Source organism: Neurospora crassa, linkage group I (assembly GCF_000182925.2).
Source record: "Neurospora crassa OR74A linkage group I, whole genome shotgun sequence".
Taxonomy (NCBI): Eukaryota; Fungi; Ascomycota; class Sordariomycetes; order Sordariales; family Sordariaceae; genus Neurospora; species Neurospora crassa.
The window spans coordinates 6913696-6930742 of record NC_026501.1 but is presented as its reverse complement, the minus strand read 5'-3'; the positions used below and the strand labels follow the sequence as shown (position 1 = coordinate 6930742).

The window sequence follows — 17047 nt, the reverse complement described above, 5'->3', positions numbered from 1 at the left end:
AAAATTCGCAGCGATGTTAAGGAATGCCGCTGAACTCGCACGATCAGCACCTTGCAGCACGTTTAGCCTTCTTAATCTAGCCGCTTAATCTTACTTTTCGATATCCGGTCATCTGAAGGTTGCATCGCAGTTGGCCTATGAGACGGTGTTTCCTCAATTTCCTAACGGAATGTTGTAGGTTACATGCCAGATCACGAATACACTACCGCTTTGAATGTGTTGATCATTGCCCGTGCTCACCAACAAGGCTAGTTTTAGGCAACGTCAAACTTCCAACAGGTCCATATTGGCACGGAACCATACTGCCCCCGCTGGTTGAGATGGGAACTACGTGGGTAAACGTAAGTAATTCACGGTGAGAAGCGAGTTTTCCAAGATTTTCTGCCGCATGCCGAGCAATCTAATGTATATCTCCGTTGAGGTTGATGTTCGACTCGTCCTAGCTGATAGTGTTTGCCCCATGGCCATGGTTCATAATGCCATTCTGAGCTTGAGATTCCCTGCATACAAGGGGTTGGAGTTGAAGCTGTCCAAGTGAGGCAAACTTTGGGATCAAGATGAGGGGTGGTTTACCCAATATGGGACTGCTGAGGCTTTGGGTATATAAGACGGCCCCCGTACTTATGTTCATGACCACTCTTTCCTTGCTATCCGCCCTTCACATCAACCCCTTCGAAATCATCCAAGATCCTACGACATGCGTCTCAAGGCGATTGTTATTGCGGTTGGCTTTTGTGCCGTTGGCGCTCAAGCCAAGGAGAAGGCAGTCGATATGTCACGCCATGGTAAGAGTTTAGCTGGTTGACATGATTCATCATGACTGACATAATCTCTATAGCGGAGTATGAATCGGGAACAGTGATGGATCGAATTATGGCTCACAAGTTCGTATGTAAACACCGGCATTCTTTGCAATCCAAGGCCCTCGAGACTTAGTGACAGATATCAGGAACAATGGAAAATCAAACTTGCTAGCGGGGCTCTCAATAACACCCAATGGCCTCGTCTCAGCTATACCAAGTGTGTCAATGGATTCGCTGAAGCCGTCCAGGGTGATGCTTTACATACTTTCAGGTGCAAGAACATGGACCTGTATGACTTCATCAACCATGCGACTATCGGCTCGCCATTGGCGACCGAGGAAGGAGCAACTGGAAGCTCCATTTGGGGCTGGACTGACCCCAGGTCCGGCAGAGAGTTTATCGGTAGGCTCATGTCCCCTTGGCTAGATGGCATGATGGTCATTAAGTCAGGAATGCATACTGACTTGAGCAGCTGTGGGGATGTATCAAGGAACCGGCCTGGCTGAGATATTACCCAAGGGGAGACTGCTCGTTTTGGGTTTCCTGTAAGTTCCTCTCACAACCTCCATGTCGACGACATCATCTCTAACGGAGGCCAAATAGACCTGCCCCTGCAGCACTAGGACAGCACGCACTTTGGAAGGAGATCCGAGCGTACAAGAACTATATGATCATAGGCAGTGAACTGGAAGACCACGGAATCCAAATCTTTGATATGCGAAAGGTGAACTATCCTTCGAGGTATTCCTTTCTTTTGTCTCTCGATTCATCGGCTGACATTACACAAGCTTCTCACAATCAACCCTAAGGAAGCGCCCGTCACCTTCTCTATCGACGACGTAACGGGCCACTTCAAGGACTTGCCTCTTGGGCGCACCCACAACGTCGTTGTCAATGAAGAACTCCAGTACGCCGTATCCGTCGGCGCCGTTCCTCGCGAAGACGCTTGCGGTGCCGGTCTCATCTTCATCGACCTCAAGGACCCATCCAAGCCCACGAGACTAGGTTGCAATGCTCAGGACGGTTATGTACACGATGTAAGTCGAGCCCCGAACCTCGACAACCCCTTTTCCCTCTCCGAAACTCCCAAAGGCCAAGGAACCACCCCACTAACATAGTTCGTTCCCTTTCAATAGGCCCAATGCATCCGATACCGCGGTCCCGACAAGCGCTACCTTGGTCATGACATCTGCTACGGCTACAACGAAGACAGTCTTACCATCTACGACGTCACCAACAAAGCCAACTCCTCCATCATCTCCCGCACTTCGTACGACGGCGCATCCTACACCCACCAAGGCTGGGTGCTCGACCCTTTAAACCAAGAATACCTCCTGCTGGACGACGAGTACGACGAGAGAGACGCCGTCGGCCCAGCCAAGGACGGGTACCCTGTTACTTATATCTGGGACATTCGCGACTTGCAGAACCTCAAAAATACGGGTTTCTACAAGGCGACGAATCGCGGGATCGATCACAATCAGTACGTTATTGATGGACTGAGTTATCAGAGTAGTTATGGGGCGGGCGTGAGGGTGTACGACGTTTCGAGTATTCCGGCTGATCCGACCGGAACCAGTGTGTGTGAGGTGGCGTATTTTGACATTTATCCGGAGGATGATGCAGAGCCAGGTGGAGGAACAGTCGAATTTGCGGGCAGTTGGGCGAGTTATGGGTATTTCAAGAGTGGGTTCATTGCTGTTAACACGTTTGAGAGAGGGGTGTATTTGGTCAAGATCACAAAGAGGGAGAGGTGCCAGAGGATATATGCTTAACAGGATAAAATTAGTTTGGGGGACAGACTCGTTTGCTGCGTGTCAGTCAGGATCATGTACCCTAATCCTGATGACCAAAAAGGGGGGGTCAGAGAAGTGGATGTTCCACCACCATCGAGTCAGGAACATGGGATCCAAGACGGTGGATCCCGTCCCAAGTGAAGTCTGGAACACCAGAAAAAGAGAGGGTCTTTGGATTCTCCCATCTGTAACATGTGATGATGCAATTCTTCTGGCCGGCAAAAGGGTAGCCGCCGAAAGATTTGGAGGCAAGTTAGGTACGATCCGCAAGGCATCTTGCAAAACCAATGGGGAAAAAAGAGGATGGATACATGAGGAGATGTATCGCTCGACCATCCTGGGACTCGAACCCAGAACCTTTACCACCGGAAAGTAACGCGCTACCAATTGCGCCAAACGGCCTTTCTTGTCCCAATATCAGCAAGATAATCAGTTGGGAGCGGTAGTCCATGTCCAGATGTTCCTTTGAGTTTTTGTGGCAATGGCCAGCCACTAAAGCCTGTGTTGATTCCAGACTGGGCCAGGCGGGGCATTCCTCTTATACCTCAATTCTTCCAAACAAGCATCCAGACAAGCATCGATGAATCCGACGAGACAAACTTTCCCATGCTTTGTCGTCCTCTCCTTTTAGGTCTGTTTCGACCGCACAATGTTTATCCCAATCGAACCAGTCCTGAACCCATGAGCGTCGTCATCAGTTGAACTATAGATCGCCTATCAACACCGCGTCAATATCACCTCTGTCGTCACCAATCGGCGTCATCATCAGTGTTTGGGCCAAACCTTGGAGTGTTGCATTGCCATCGAGTGCTACTGTACTTGCCTATATCCATCCGATAACCCACCCGGGGTAGGAACAAGCTTTTTCTGCCATCCAACCTATTTGATTTTCTCCATTTGATACACGTCGACAAACCTCATCCATGCCCGCCTCCCCGATCCCGAAAACCGAAAGATAGAGATACATTATTCCATATAAAACAGAGATCAACCCGGGGGAGGCTGACAGCCTGGAAGGGTTATTTCTGGGTTCCACGATGGAAACTGGTAACCATCTACATATAATACAAGGATGGCCGGTCTTCCTCTAGTAACAACCAAGTCGGTAATCGTCCAAGTCCAAGCACCGATGGTCTGACCAAGTTGAAAGTTGCTTTTTTCTTTTCTCATCTTTCAGGAGACCATATATCTCGGTTCTAATATCGTCTTCAGTTTAACAAACCAAATTCGGCGAAGCTAAGGCATTCTTGCATCACGAAGGACTACACTACCCAGAGGTAGGTAGATATCTGTAGGTGATTACTGGTTTCGTGTGGTGGTCAACGTCCGAGTCCATGCCAAGCCCCTGCATTGACTGGATCGCCCTGGGCAGCCAGGGCCTCACAGCGCCGCTGCGTGGTGTTTCAGGCGTTGGCTGACAGGGTTCCAGGGGCTGGCCTCCAGACGTCGACAGCCCATCAATTCTCCACACACTCGACACATCACCAGGGGTCACCACTGGGCGAACAACACCACTTCTCCCACTGCTCACCAGAACACTGCACGAGATGTGAAACTCGAAGAATTTCGTCGTCGTGGTGTGGCTGATTCTGGGTCCATGGGATGCGATGGATTTGTGGACTACTGGATTCGGTTGCAGTCTAGATGGATTTGATTTTGGAGTGTCCAATGCCCAAAAACGAAAACAAAGAAACCGTGGGGTGTCCCGCTCCCTCTCTCCCCGTTCGGAGCCAAGAAAAGCTCGGGATTCCCTCCCTCTTTTCCTTCTTTTGGACTATTACCCGTGTATTCATTCACTGTGAACAATAAAGAAAGGTTGATATTCAACTTTCTCCTCACGTTCTTTCTCTTTTCTTTTCACAGCCTGGTGCTGGACAGTTTTACATTTGCTACTTTTTTGTCACAGCAGGCCTGTCTTGCATATACACTCGACTTCTTGCTGGCTCAAGGAGGAGCTAACTACGGTTCGGTGGTTGAAGATATCTAATCAGAGCGGAGGCAGGATTTCTAGATATGGGAGGATATTCGAGACGTAGCATTAGACGATGGGTGGACGGCGTTCTACTACACGCCCGCAGTCATGTCTCACGCGATGAAGACGAAGGGTATAAACTGGGCGACGGAGTGACTCTGAAAGCTGGTGACAACGATAATCTATCGATAAGATCAGAAGAGGAAATCGAATTCGTCGATGGTCCAGTTGATGATACCCAGTCAACAGAGTCGGCGTCAGTAGCAGGATCAACGCCTACGGAGCCCGAGACAACAGCAGAACACCCAACCTTTACCCAACCTCTTCCGCCACCTGCCACTTTCACCATCCGCACCGTAACCGCATCCGCACAACCGCAGCCGCTAACAACACTCACGCCCATCACACATTCAGCCAGACCTCTACCCACGACGACGACAAGAGACAAGGATGACGATCCGGAGAAGACAAAGGATAGGGATAGGGATAGGGATGGGAAGCATGAGAAGACGGACTCAGCCTCCGTCACAGATGGATTCACGACCGTTACGATGTCTCTTAATAGCACTATCGCCATAACAACACCGACACCCACCGCCGTCTTCGCCAGCGTTACGTCCAGCGTGTTGATTTCAGCCACGGCGAGCCCAGCTATCAACAACGCAGCTGCTCTACAAGGAGCACAACAGAAGGGGACCAGTAGCGGGCACATGTCTGGAGGTGCAAAGGCTGGCATCGCCATTGGCGTCGCTGGTAAGCTCGCTGATCCTGACTTTCTTTTGTGGTGGCACCATCTAAGATAAGAAAACTAACCCTCCCCGTCAACAGCCGGCGTGTCCATGCTCGCAATCGTCCTCTTTTGGCTCATCAAATGCTTCTGTTCACGCAAATCCGAAGCAGATACCGAGTCTTCCATCCGCGCTTTTCTCTCGGGCGGAAAATCCGGTCCCGGTGACGGTGGCCTGCCACCCCCAGCCACTGCCGCAGGCGCAGGCGCAGGCCAGCTCTCGTCCAACATTGACCCGCGCAGCAACTCTCAGATCCTCGACGAGCTGATCGCCGCTTCGTACGCCCACCAAAACGGTCAAGACAGCAGCATCCCCAACGGCTACGTCCTCTCCGATGAGAAGCAAGCCGACGGCGCCTACCCCGTCACCATCATCCAGCCCGCGCCTACCCACCAGCCCGAACTCCGCAAGTCCGTCGCCAGCTGGCTGCGCAAACACCACCCCCTAAAGTTGAACCCGCTTTCCATCAGAGGCAGCACCTTCTCGGCCTTTAGCAGCCGGCGCGCCTCATCAGCCTACGGCAGCTCCCAACAAGGAGGAGGAGGAGGGGGAGGAGGAAGGGAAGCACGTGACTCTTTGGTTTCTGATTATCCTTCTCCTACCTCTTACGACCCGGATGCTCCCCCGCTGCCGGAAATCCCCGCTACGTATTTCAACGAGATCCCGAAGCCACTGAGTCCGATGCCCAAGAAGCTGCCGACTGCGGCGGCGAATATGAAGGCCATGAAGTTCCAGAGCGTGTGGTCGGATAGTAGTGCGGGGACGGATATGGACCGGTCGAGGATGACGGTGTCGACGGAGGGGAATGAGTCCTTGTTTAACTTGTATGAGGGCGGTGATGGCCAGGTCAGGGTCCCGTCGCAGGTAGTGACTTCGTTGTCGCCGCCGCCGCCGCCGCATTTGATGAATAAGGATCAGGACCAGGGAAAGGATCAGGGTCAGAGCCAAGTTCAGGACCAGAGGGCGAGTTCGCCTACTTTGCGGCCGTAGATGGCGGTAATTAGACGGAAGGGATGTGACCGAGTGTGAGATTCTGTCAGGACAGGCCTGTTTGTGTGCGATAAGTGTGTCCAGTAGGGCTAGAGTTTGGATGGATTTGGCATAGAGGGAGAGCTTAGTGGTCTTGTAATACTGTTCCTGTTAACCAACCAAAGAAATTGTTTGTACCTCCCGGACCCTTACCTAGGTAGGTCTTTAAATTTGTTGGCCATTGGATAGCCCCAGGAGCTTTGCCATTGCCTCTGCGACGTCATGAGCAAAGCCCTTATCATTGACATGCCTCTCGTCATCCTTGACTAGAATGCCACTGCCCTTGAGACCCTCGCGAACAGTCTGAAAAAGCGCCTCGTCCGCATCTCTGTCCTCAAACGGCGCTCCCGCTACAGACAACATGCTCAACCCGCCCTTCGGAATCCACACCTGGATCTTGCTCGCATCTCCGCCGTCTAACAGCCTCTCACACATTCGCCTCCCAATCTCCCTGCACTCCTCCACCGACGTCCTCAGAAGCGTAACCGTAGGGTTATGCTCATAGAGCTTTCTTTCATTAGCATCCTTGCTACGAAACCTCTCCGGCACCGTCCCCGGCGGCCCGAAGTTGACCATATCCAGCGCCCCCAACGAAACAATGTACGGAATCCCCTTCCCAACCGCCGCCCGCATCCGGTCTGGCCCGGCACTCATTACCCCTCCCACCAGCTCGTCCGCCAACTCGGTTGTGGTCAGGTCAATCACCGCGTCCAGCTCTCCGGCCCGCACCAATCGTTCCATTGCCTTCCCACCGTGGCCTGTGGCATGGAACACCATCGTTTCGATGACGCCGGGGTATTTGGATTCGAGATACTGACGGATGGCGTCGACGGAGGGGGTAGTAACGCCGAACATGGTGATTCCTACTCTCGCCTTTTTCTTTTCTTTCTTTTCCTTCTCCTCCTTCTCCCTTCCCTCCCCTATTTCCCTCCCGCTTTCCGCCCCTTCCCGTATCCTCCTCCTTTCATAGTACGCATTCGCCATGCCCACCACCGCCCCCGCTGCATTCCCCAACACCCCCCGCAAAACCTCATTCAGCCCCGCCACGTCTACAACACTATACATCATGGTGATGTCCGTCTCGCCCACATAAGGGCCCGTATCCCCGCTCGCGACTGTCGACACCATCAACTTGGGAAACCCAATCGGCAGCGCATTTCTCATGACGGGGGCCGCGAGGGCGGTGGCGTTGGATCCGCCTAACGACACAATGCCATGGATTGTTTGACGAGAAAAGAGGGATTGGATATGGCTTGTGCACAACCGGGACATGAGTTCTACCAGCTGGTTTCGGGGAAGGGATTGGAGGGATTGCATGTCCATTTCTGCTTCTTTGGCATAGTGGGAAAGCAGGTCGGGGGGCCCAAAGGTGATGGAAGGGTGAGAGACCGGGTGGCGGCCGACGTCGATGAGGAGGACGGTGGTGGAGGGGTGGAGGAGGATTTGAGAGCGGAGGTAGAGGAGTTCGGAAAGTTTGGTGTCGCAGGTGCCGAGGAGGGCGATGGTTGGCATTTTTTTTTCCTTTTTTTCCTTTTTTTCCTTTGCTGGTGGTGATGGTGGTTGCTGTGACTCTTGGTAATAATGTGATGCTTGAGGACTGGGGTTCGGGTCGCTGTAGTGCAGTTGGGGAGAAGAGGGGTAAAACGCGGAGGTGGTGAGGTGGTTAAAACTACCACCTCTGCCGATGATGAATCCAAATCACATGGGATGATGCTGCAGAGGTAATCTGTATCACTATGTTTACCCGTCCCACCCACGATCCCAATTTTTACACTTCAGATTGAATCAACACATTTCACCGTGTGTTTCGTTACATTCGAATAGACGACGATAACGGGACGATAACGGTCGTGACACCAATGACGTAAAGACACAATCCCACCTCCGCAACACTCCACTTCCCCTTTTCGAATCCGGCAGTTTGTTTTGTTCAACTCCCCCGCCCTCATCTCTCCAAACTCAAGCTTGTCAGAAATCTTGACAAAAAAATGGCCCCCCAACTCACCCGCACTCAGATCCTGGAGAAGCTGCGCGGCCAAATCGCCCAAGGCCAGACCATTGTCGGCGCCGGCGCCGGCATCGGTCTCTCTGCCAAATTTGTCGAAGCCGGCGGCGGTGACCTCATCATCATCTACAACTCCGGTCGCTTCCGCATGGCCGGCCGGGGCTCCCTCGCCGGACTGATGCCTTATGGCAACGCCAATGACATTGTTGTTGACATGGTACAGTACCTTACCTACCTTACCTACCTACCTACCTACCTACCACTCATTACAGCCTATTTCCACAACCTTTTATTTGTCACTCATATCCAAATGGATGGATGGGCTACGGGCATCAAATCATGCAGTCGTCGCTAACCAAAAGAACCATCCATTTTCTTCTTCTTCCCTACACTACACAGGCCAAAGAAGTCCTCCCCGTAGTCAAACACACGCCCGTCCTCGCCGGCGTCTGCGGCACCGACCCCTACGTCTCCATGCCGCGCTTCCTCGCCAAGCTGCGCGATCTCGGCTTCGCGGGGGTCCAGAACTTCCCCACCGTCGGGCTCATTGACGGCGAATTCCGCGCCGCCCTCGAAGAGACGGGCATGGGCTACGACTTGGAGGTGGAAATGATTGCGCTCGCGCGGTCCATGGACCTCCTCACCACGCCCTATGTCTTCAACGTGGAAGAAGCCAAAAAGATGGCGAGCGCGGGGGCGGATATCCTGGTGGCGCACATGGGACTGACGACGGGCGGGTCGATTGGCAAAGGGGAGAAGAGTCACGGGACCAAGAGCCTGGATGATTGTGTGAGGCTGATTCAGGACATCAGGAATGCGGCAAAGGAAATCAACCCGGAGGTGATTGTCTTGTGCCATGGTGGGCCGATTGCGAAGCCGGAGGATGCGGAGTATGTGCTGAGCAGGACGGAGGGGGTGCATGGGTTTTATGGAGCGAGCTCTATGGAGAGGCTGCCGGTTGAGGAGGCAATCACGAACATTACAAAGAGTTTCAAAGCGTTGAAGGCGGGGAAGTAGGCGGGTATCTGTCTTTGATTGAAATCGCCCCAAGTTGGAGTGCTCACGGGAGATAACAGCGACAAAGGAAGAAATTTGGTAGAGATACACACTTTTTGGAATGAAATTTAGCTGGATACATAAGTCATAACATCGGAACAAATCGTAGGTAGGTTGCAGATCAGTCCTAACCACTCACTGTCCTCAAACCAAACCTAATGCAGAACCACAAATGCAGCCCCGCCAATGTCTCCCCACAAACTCACTCACTTTACTGAGCCTCAGTACCCTGGGTGACCTCATCCTTCTTGGGATTCTTAATCGCATCCAAAAACTTCTGTCGCGCCTCCTCATCATCACTGAACAGCGTGTCAGCCACCTGGCGCTGGGGAGTCTCACCCAGCCACTGGAACAGAGAAATATCCCGGAACTCATCAGCCCTAAAGATCTCGAGCATGACCAACGGCTCGTCGCCAATATTTTCAACAAAATGTCCCATGTTCCTGGGCACAATACCGACGTCTCCAGGCAGGTAGTTGAACGTGCGGGCGTTACCCTCGGCAGCAAAGACGGTCACGCGGGCACGTCCGCTGATGAAGTAGGACCACTCGTCGGCGTTGGGATGCCAGTGCATCTCGCGCAGCGCACCGGGCTCGATGATGACGTGGGCCGCTGCCACGGTCTTGGAGACGGGGAAGTTTTTGGAGTCGGTGATCCGCACTTGACCACCCGAGGTGACCTTGGGGTCCTGGGCGAGCATCTTGTGGGTGAACTGGTACTTGGACTTCTTGACATTGCTGCCCTCGGGTCTTTCCTGGTCGATGGATCCCGGCTGCGAGCCCTGAAAGATGTACTTCTCCTTCTCGGGGAGGTGGGCAAAGACCTCTGGGGCCAGGTGAAAGTTCTTGGAGATAACCGACTTGGGGGTGTGGGCAAGCCAGTCCGTGACCAGAAAGGTGGACTCCTCGGAAAAACTTCCGTCATCGAAAATGAGCAGGAACTCGGTGCCGTTGTCGCCCAAGCCCTGGAGAGAGTGGGGGATGCCGCTTGGGAAGTACCAGAGATCGCCCTTTTCCAGGTCATCGATGAAGTTGCCGCCCTCGTAGTCCAAAGCGGTCACGCGGACCTTGCCCTCGAGGACATAGGCCCACTCGGCCTCCTTGTGCCAATGCAACTCGCGTATGACGCCTTTTTCGAGGCGCATGTTGACGCCAGCCAACTCAACGCTAGTGGGGAGCTCACGGACAGTGGTCTGGCGAGTCCAGCCTCCTTCTTCGATACGTATATGGGAGTCGGCAAAGCTCCAACGCAGACTGGGCAGGTTGCCGTGGTCGGTGCTGGGTGGGCGGACCAAGTCAGGATTCTGGCGGGAGCGGTCCTTGTTCCATGGTCCTAGGACGCTAGCTCCCTTGCCGTTCCGGAAGGGAAGAGGATCGAGACCCTCACCGACAGAGTCGACAGCGGTGTCATACGGATCACGATACGATGGGGTGTATGGGTCCGTGACGCTGACACTCCGGGTGCGGTACTTGGAGGGCAGAGGCTTGCCGTCGAGAAGGCGCTGGCGGGGGCTGTCCTGAAGAGGAACAGCCGATACGAGGGCAATGCCCAAGGCGAGGAGCGATCCCGTGAAGCGCATCTTGCTGAGGGTAGTTTGAGTACTGCTTCTGGAGAGCGGTGATGAGACTGATCTGCTGATGGATTTGGGACCAGACACGCTGGCCATCGACGCCTTTTATCCTCGAGCTGGCGTTCAGTCTGGTCACGGTCAGCATGATCCTGGTTCGCTTACACATATCGCAGCATCACTCAGCGTCATTGACTCTACAGTGTATCATGATGTCAATGTACGCTTCGCCTGTACACCCGTAAACAGCATCTCGGAGAAGTCCCGGAAGGATTCTGAGGGGTCAGGCCTGCGGTATGCGTCAGCTCGCGGCAGTGTAACAGGAACCTGTGATCCGGATGGTCGCTTCGATGGCTGTTTTCGATCCCGAGGGTGGTGCGTGCCTTCTGGCTCTGGTCGCAAGGGCTCTTCCACCCTCACCCTCGAGTAGAAGGTCGGAACGGTAGTGGGTGTTGTTGTTGTCGTCGTCGTCGTCGTCATCGTTGTTGTTGTTGTTATTTTTAACGTCTACTTCCGCCTCCCGTAGGCCATGTGACGTGCTGCAGCGGTGAATCTAGTGTACATAGATAAGCGCCTGGCATGGAGGTGAGAAGGAGGACGGAGGATGGGAGACGGTCTACTAGCTCAGGTCTAGAAGCAGAAAAGAAGACGTACCACTGCGCCATTAGCGTCGGGCATCGTTGCCAAGTACGTACCACCTGCCAAGAAGAGGTTGTTCGGTTATGCCCGTTCTAGAGCATCGGAGGGGTTTGTTACATTCCACATCACCACCGACCTCGGTCACGCTCGGCCGGGGCTGTCAGTGGCCCATAACCTTCGGGGCTGCTTCGGCGTTGACGTTACCTGAGCTCCAGGTCGCGTGCGCCCTGTCGACGTGCTGTGAGTATGTACTATGTATATTCCTACCTTGGTTGATCTGTTATCGTGGTTCCTGCGACAGAGTTACGAAGACTGCACAGTGAAGTCCCGCGCTAACAAATGAAGAAACCAGGTTGGATGTATACATAGAAGCAGCGTGTGTTTCCGCAATGTTACAATGTGCCATTCCGTCTCATCCATCCGATCCCGGGACCTTCCGAACGGAAACGAGATTGGACGGGATGAAGATGCGGTGAATTTCTCCCGGCCATCCCGTTCGTTGTTTTTGGCCTTTCCCGTCCCTCGATTGTTTTCCAGAATAAATCAAGATCATCGACACTCATCGACGGGCCGTGCCGGATTTCCATCATCGTGGACCTCACCAAACGACCAAGAAGACGGAACTAAAACAAAACAAGCCTTGGCTTTTTACGTACAGCGGAGCTATCCCATAATCGCCCTAATCGATTGCGTTATTTGACGCCAATTCTGACTCACTCATTGTTGTCACCACCTCACTCCCCACGACGGGTAAAAATACCCGGCAAAAATGTATCCTCCAACCGTGAACTCGTCTTGCTATGGCACCATCAACAACAACAACACCAATGGCCCTCACAATACCACCATCCTCAACAACTCTGAAATCGAACCGCTGCTACACCCAAGCGACCAGATGCCAACAGGCACCAGGACGCCCGACCTGCCAGGCTTCCCCAAGGTCTCACTAGGGACGGCCCCCCCATCATCGCGATGGCGCCGCCACCTCACCACCGACATCGATCGCAGCTACGCCGACGTGATTCTCATAATCTGCTACCTGATCACGGGCCTGCTGGACTCCTCCTCCATCTCCATCTGGGGCTCCTTTGTCTCCATGCAAACCGGCAACACAGTCTATGCCGGTCTCGGCCTGGCTGCTCCTAACGAATCCGCACGCTTAATAAAATCCGTCACATCCCTTGCTGCCTTTTGCCTTGGCTCGTTCTTGTTTAGTCGGTTCCACCGCCTCTGGGCCCCAAAACGCCGGTGGGTGCTCTGCGTGTCGTTCACGGCACAGTCTGCATTTACCATGGCGGCGGCGGCGGTTGTTACCATGACGGGCAAGCCGCACTATAGCGAAGACGTCGAGTGGCATGTTTTGCTCCCGATTGCGCTGTTAGCGTTTCAGAGCGGCGGGCAGGCCGTGACGAGTAGAGTGTTGAGATACAATGCGCTGACGAGCGTGGTATTGACGAGTATCTACTGCGATTTGTTTTCGGATGCGGACCTGTTCAAATTGCATAATCGCGAGAGGAACCAAAGGGTGGGCGCGCCCGTGTTTCTGTTCTTGGGGGCGCTTTTTGGAGGGTTTTTTGCGCATACGGCGTTTGGCGTCGCGGGCGCTTTGTGGATGGCGTCGGGATTGAAGTTGGTGGTTGTCGTGCTTTGGTTGGTTTGGCCTGCTAAGCCGAAGCCGGTGGTTGAATATCCTGATGGACTTGAGACAGCTTGAACTGAGTCGGTGTGGACGAGGAGCTTGTTATGGTCGACGGCCATTGTTGTTCGAAAAAAACGCCCAGGCGCAAGTTGAGCCCGTTGAGCGAGCAAGTTTCTTGTCTCGTACTTTTGTTTGCATTAGAGAGATGTCGACTCCCACTAGACCGGTAGACTTGGTGGACATATAGACTTGGTGGTTCTCATAGATAGTATCATTCATCCAAATTCCTAATAGAATCTCATCGTCATCCTCGCTGCTCACACAATCAATGGGATTGCACTCAATCACAACTTTTCAACATTACGCAAAGCCCACAACTCCTTGGGCCGACCAGCAGCATCACAAGAAGAAAACTTCCACCAGCCCGAGTGCAGAGCACCGGCAATGTTGACTAAACCCCACTTGATGGGAGCAGGCATGGGGGGCCAGTTTGCCCACATGCCGTCCTCAACCGTGCGGTCAAGGTTGAGAAGGAAGAAGGGTACGCAGTCCGTCACGCCGGCCTTTGTCACAGTCGCCTTGCCCCATGTCTTGAAGGTGGTGACGGCTGCTGTATGCTCGGGGGTTCCCTCCTTAGGGGCGTTGGCGTGCTCGGAGAGCTTGGAAATGGTGGAGATTTCGCTGTGGAAGTGGTCGGAAAAGGAGTCTTGGAAGGTACCCATGATGCGAAGCAGCTCGTCGCCCGAGAAGTCGTTGGGGCTTTTGAGACCGCCAAGGTACTTTTCGAATTCGGCAAGACCGGGCAGGAATGCCTCTGCGTTGAAAAGTTAGTTATCAAGAATCAGTAATTTGAGGTTCCTGGCTTCTCACCATGCTCCTTGTGGGTCTCCTCGAAGACAGTCTTGTCCTGCAAGAGGTCCTCGATCTTGGGGAACAGCGACTGCTCCTCGTCGTCATGGTGAGACTTGACGAAGCGGTACCAGGTCAAGCAGTAGCCAACAAAGTCGGCCTTGTCCTGATCGGCAACATGAGCAGCCTGCTGGTAGATGGAGTTGTAGCCGCGGAAGATGGAGTTGTGCAGCAGGGCCATGTGGGTGGCACCCGAGGTGAAGATGTCCGTCTTCTTGGTCGCGTACTGCGGTGTGGTGATGAGCTTTATGGGCTGGTCAGCCCAGGCTTTTGTAGGTGCAACGGATGTCATGGTGAATGTTGGGGCGCGAGTGAGCAAGAGGGCGACAATCAAGAAGGGGATTGAGAGAAGGATTGTTGTCGTTGTTGATGACGATGATGATGTTGGTTTGGGGCCAGCCATTGGAAAGAATAAAAGAGAAGCAAAGTCCTCTCTCTCGTGATGAGTGATGGGATATGGACAGCTGAGATGATGGAAAGGGAAGGAAGCTGTGCTTTGGACGTCCAAAGTCGAGGAGGGACCGGCAGAGAACGAACAGTCCTAAGCCCAACTAATCCGACGAATGATGTGTCGTACGATGTTGGTTACACGCCTCGTCAGAATCGTCCAGTCTTTTCCTCGAAACAAGATGTCCTGCGCATCGCGGGGTTGACGAGAGTCCGTCGCGTCTGCCAATTTGCCCTGGAGATCAAGGTCCAGGTACCACTGTGCTCGTGGGCGGGACGGGACTCCCCGCTTTAGGTACCCACTATTAGCGCAGTAAGATAAGGAAGATAACCGGAACGTGCCCATGACATGCCCAGACACGGGCGGAGACACCTACAGTACAGTGCAGTGCAGGTGAGCCATACCCTGAGAACCTCGAACACCCAGTTCCACAGACGGACACTGTGGAAATGGAATTACAAGTAATTAGCATCCTTCCAGTTCTTCCAATTCTTGTTTCTCCTCCTTGCGTCCTTCTTCCACGCCGTCCATCAATTCCCAAATTCCCGTCATCTCATGCAGCAACATTCGCGGATGACACGAACGCTCCAGATGGCAATATCTCACGGCGGCACACATCACGTACGATGGACTACGAATCCTGGCACCAGCTGACCACCACGAAGCTCAGAGAGCACCTCATCGAGAAGGAAAACATTGATCTTATCCCACCCATTCTTCACTCATCCAGCCATCCGATGACGACAACCAGGGTCGCATTTCAAGGCAGCATTACCTGCTGGCCGTTGACTCACCGGGAACTCCTCGCCGGAAACGCATAAGCCATCTCCACTACCGGGCGGAAAAGACAGGAATCAGCCGAAGGTCAAGACGCCGGCCGCGACATTCATTACATCATGTCCGGGTTCCGTGTTTAGGTATACGCCTCGTCGCCCGTCTTGGCCTCGTCAAACTCAGCTATAAATTGGACCTCACCACTACACCCTGAGGTTCAAAGGACAACGTTAGCTATCTTCAACGCCACGCCACCATGACAGTCGCTCTCAACCCCCGCATCCGCGTTCGCGAGGCCGTGCCCGCCGATGCCGAGGCCATCACGAACATCTTGAATGACGCCTTTTCCGCAAACCCGATGCAGCAGCTGATGTATCCCAACGGTGTATCGGATGAGTCGAGAAGCAAGTCCGCTGCCAGACTCTTCTTGCCCATTCCTCCCAGCGAAGGAGAGACGTTCATGGTGGTGGCAGAGTTGCTGCCAGAGGGTTCTGATGGTCCTTGCGAGATTGTTGCCTTTTCCGACTGGTGCCTGTTCAGGAATCCGCGTGCTGAAGAAGAGTGGAATGTCCAAGAGGTACCAAGGACACAGGAGCAGCTGGAAGAAGACTGCGATGTGCGGGTTTTCAACGAATTCATCGGCGGATTGCACAGGAAGCGCCGAGAGCACATGAAGGGTGACCCTGGGCTTGGTAAGTTTGGCACCGATACCACAATGCCCTTTTCGGTGGCCGCTTTTCTAACTCCACGACCTGTCACAGTTCTTAGAACTCTTGTCTGTCAGACGAATCGCCAAAGGCTGGGGGCCGGAAAGGCCCTTCTACACTGGGGTACCACCCTGGTTGACGAACTGGGTCTGCCACTGTTTCTCGAGTCATCACCCACTGCTTACCATCTCTATAAGCAATTCGGCTTCGAGGACATTGACGTTTTCGACCTTCCCATCTTCGATTTGTTCGGCGCCGAAAAGTGCGAAGGTCAGGACTGGGGAGAATACACGGCGCTCGAGCTGGCTGGACCTCCCGCCAAGGGATGCTTCCGCAGCACCATCATGAGACGACCTGCCAAGAGCACCTGATACCTAGGGATGCCTTTCAGGGTGTCGGCGGCAGTAAATTTCGCTGCTGCACTTCGCCGCGTCACCACATCCTTTCCCTGATCGAAGTGTATACTACATTTGTTGCAATTTTCACCAAGCTGAAATTGATTGGCGTTCTGTGACCCTGTCCATCGTCTTGCGTTACCAGGCTCGCCAGGTTGTGTTGCATTGTCTGACCGGTGGAGGACTTGACGTCCAAAAATGGACAACCGCAAAGACTCATTATTTGTCGCTTTGTCCAGTAGCACTTGGCGTGTGCATGCCACCACTGCGTGTGTATCACTGGCATACCGAATCAGGCTGAGGACTGTGGTGATGGGGGCGTCAGCTCTATACTAGGCTGCCACTATAATCTTACGGACCAGCCAACACCATGTGGGGAATGGTTGCATAGAGAGAGGCTTTGCCAGGCTGCTCCCAACAAGAGCGCCGGAGAGACTTATATACATTATGGGTTCCGGCAGTCCTTTGGTCTTGGATACTATTTTCCTTTGCCGCCGACTCTAAATCGTCCTTCCTTGAC

The 17047-nt window shown here is 53.5% G+C and overlaps 8 protein-coding genes and 1 non-coding gene across 9 annotated transcripts; 5 read left to right on the top strand and 4 right to left on the bottom strand.

The window, feature by feature from the left end:
* Positions 1-697: 697 nt before the first annotated feature.
* Positions 698-2578, top strand: NCU00861 (hypothetical protein; the record flags this gene model as incomplete). Its single annotated transcript, XM_959684.3, has 7 exons — positions 698-785; positions 839-888; positions 950-1205; positions 1276-1348; positions 1407-1527; positions 1592-1840; positions 1940-2578. 7 exons carry the CDS (start codon positions 698-700, stop codon positions 2576-2578), a joined length of 1476 nt encoding a protein of 491 aa, XP_964777.3.
* Positions 2579-2928: 350 nt separating this feature from the next.
* On the bottom strand, positions 2929-3001 carry NCU15049. The gene has a single exon. It is a non-coding gene; the product is annotated as a tRNA-Arg (tRNA).
* A 1129-nt stretch (positions 3002-4130) lies between these two features.
* On the top strand, positions 4131-6531 carry NCU00862 (hypothetical protein). The gene is made up of 2 exons (XM_959685.2): positions 4131-5324; positions 5400-6531. Exons 1-2 carry the CDS (start codon positions 4613-4615, stop codon positions 6347-6349), a joined length of 1662 nt encoding a protein of 553 aa, XP_964778.2. The 5' UTR covers positions 4131-4612; the 3' UTR covers positions 6350-6531.
* NCU00863 (transcriptional regulator) lies at positions 5275-8159 on the bottom strand. Its single transcript, XM_959686.2, has one exon. It carries the CDS (start codon positions 7898-7900, stop codon positions 6554-6556), a length of 1347 nt encoding a protein of 448 aa, XP_964779.1. The 5' UTR covers positions 7901-8159; the 3' UTR covers positions 5275-6553.
* Positions 8103-9595, top strand: NCU00864 (TIM-barrel enzyme family protein). Its single transcript, XM_959687.2, has 2 exons — positions 8103-8610; positions 8793-9595. Exons 1-2 carry the CDS (start codon positions 8377-8379, stop codon positions 9408-9410), a joined length of 852 nt encoding a protein of 283 aa, XP_964780.1. The 5' UTR covers positions 8103-8376; the 3' UTR covers positions 9411-9595.
* On the bottom strand, positions 9400-11619 carry NCU00865 (oxalate decarboxylase oxdC). Its single transcript, XM_959688.3, has one exon. It carries the CDS (start codon positions 11113-11115, stop codon positions 9661-9663), a length of 1455 nt encoding a protein of 484 aa, XP_964781.2. The 5' UTR covers positions 11116-11619; the 3' UTR covers positions 9400-9660.
* Positions 11620-11979: 360 nt separating this feature from the next.
* NCU00866 (DUF1275 domain-containing protein) lies at positions 11980-13707 on the top strand. Its single transcript, XM_959689.3, has one exon. The coding sequence runs from the start codon at positions 12425-12427 to the stop codon at positions 13367-13369; it is 945 nt and encodes a 314-aa protein (XP_964782.1). The 5' UTR covers positions 11980-12424; the 3' UTR covers positions 13370-13707.
* Positions 12041-14894, bottom strand: NCU00867 (hypothetical protein). The gene is made up of 2 exons (XM_959690.3): positions 14165-14894; positions 12041-14108 (listed from the first exon to the last, which is right to left on the bottom strand). Exons 1-2 carry the CDS (start codon positions 14604-14606, stop codon positions 13639-13641), a joined length of 912 nt encoding a protein of 303 aa, XP_964783.3. The 5' UTR covers positions 14607-14894; the 3' UTR covers positions 12041-13638.
* Positions 14895-15201: 307 nt separating this feature from the next.
* Positions 15202-16986, top strand: NCU00868 (hypothetical protein). Its single transcript, XM_959691.3, has 2 exons — positions 15202-16117; positions 16187-16986. The coding sequence occupies exons 1-2, from the start codon at positions 15682-15684 to the stop codon at positions 16501-16503; spliced, it is 753 nt and encodes a 250-aa protein (XP_964784.1). The 5' UTR covers positions 15202-15681; the 3' UTR covers positions 16504-16986.
* Positions 16987-17047: the final 61 nt, after the last annotated feature.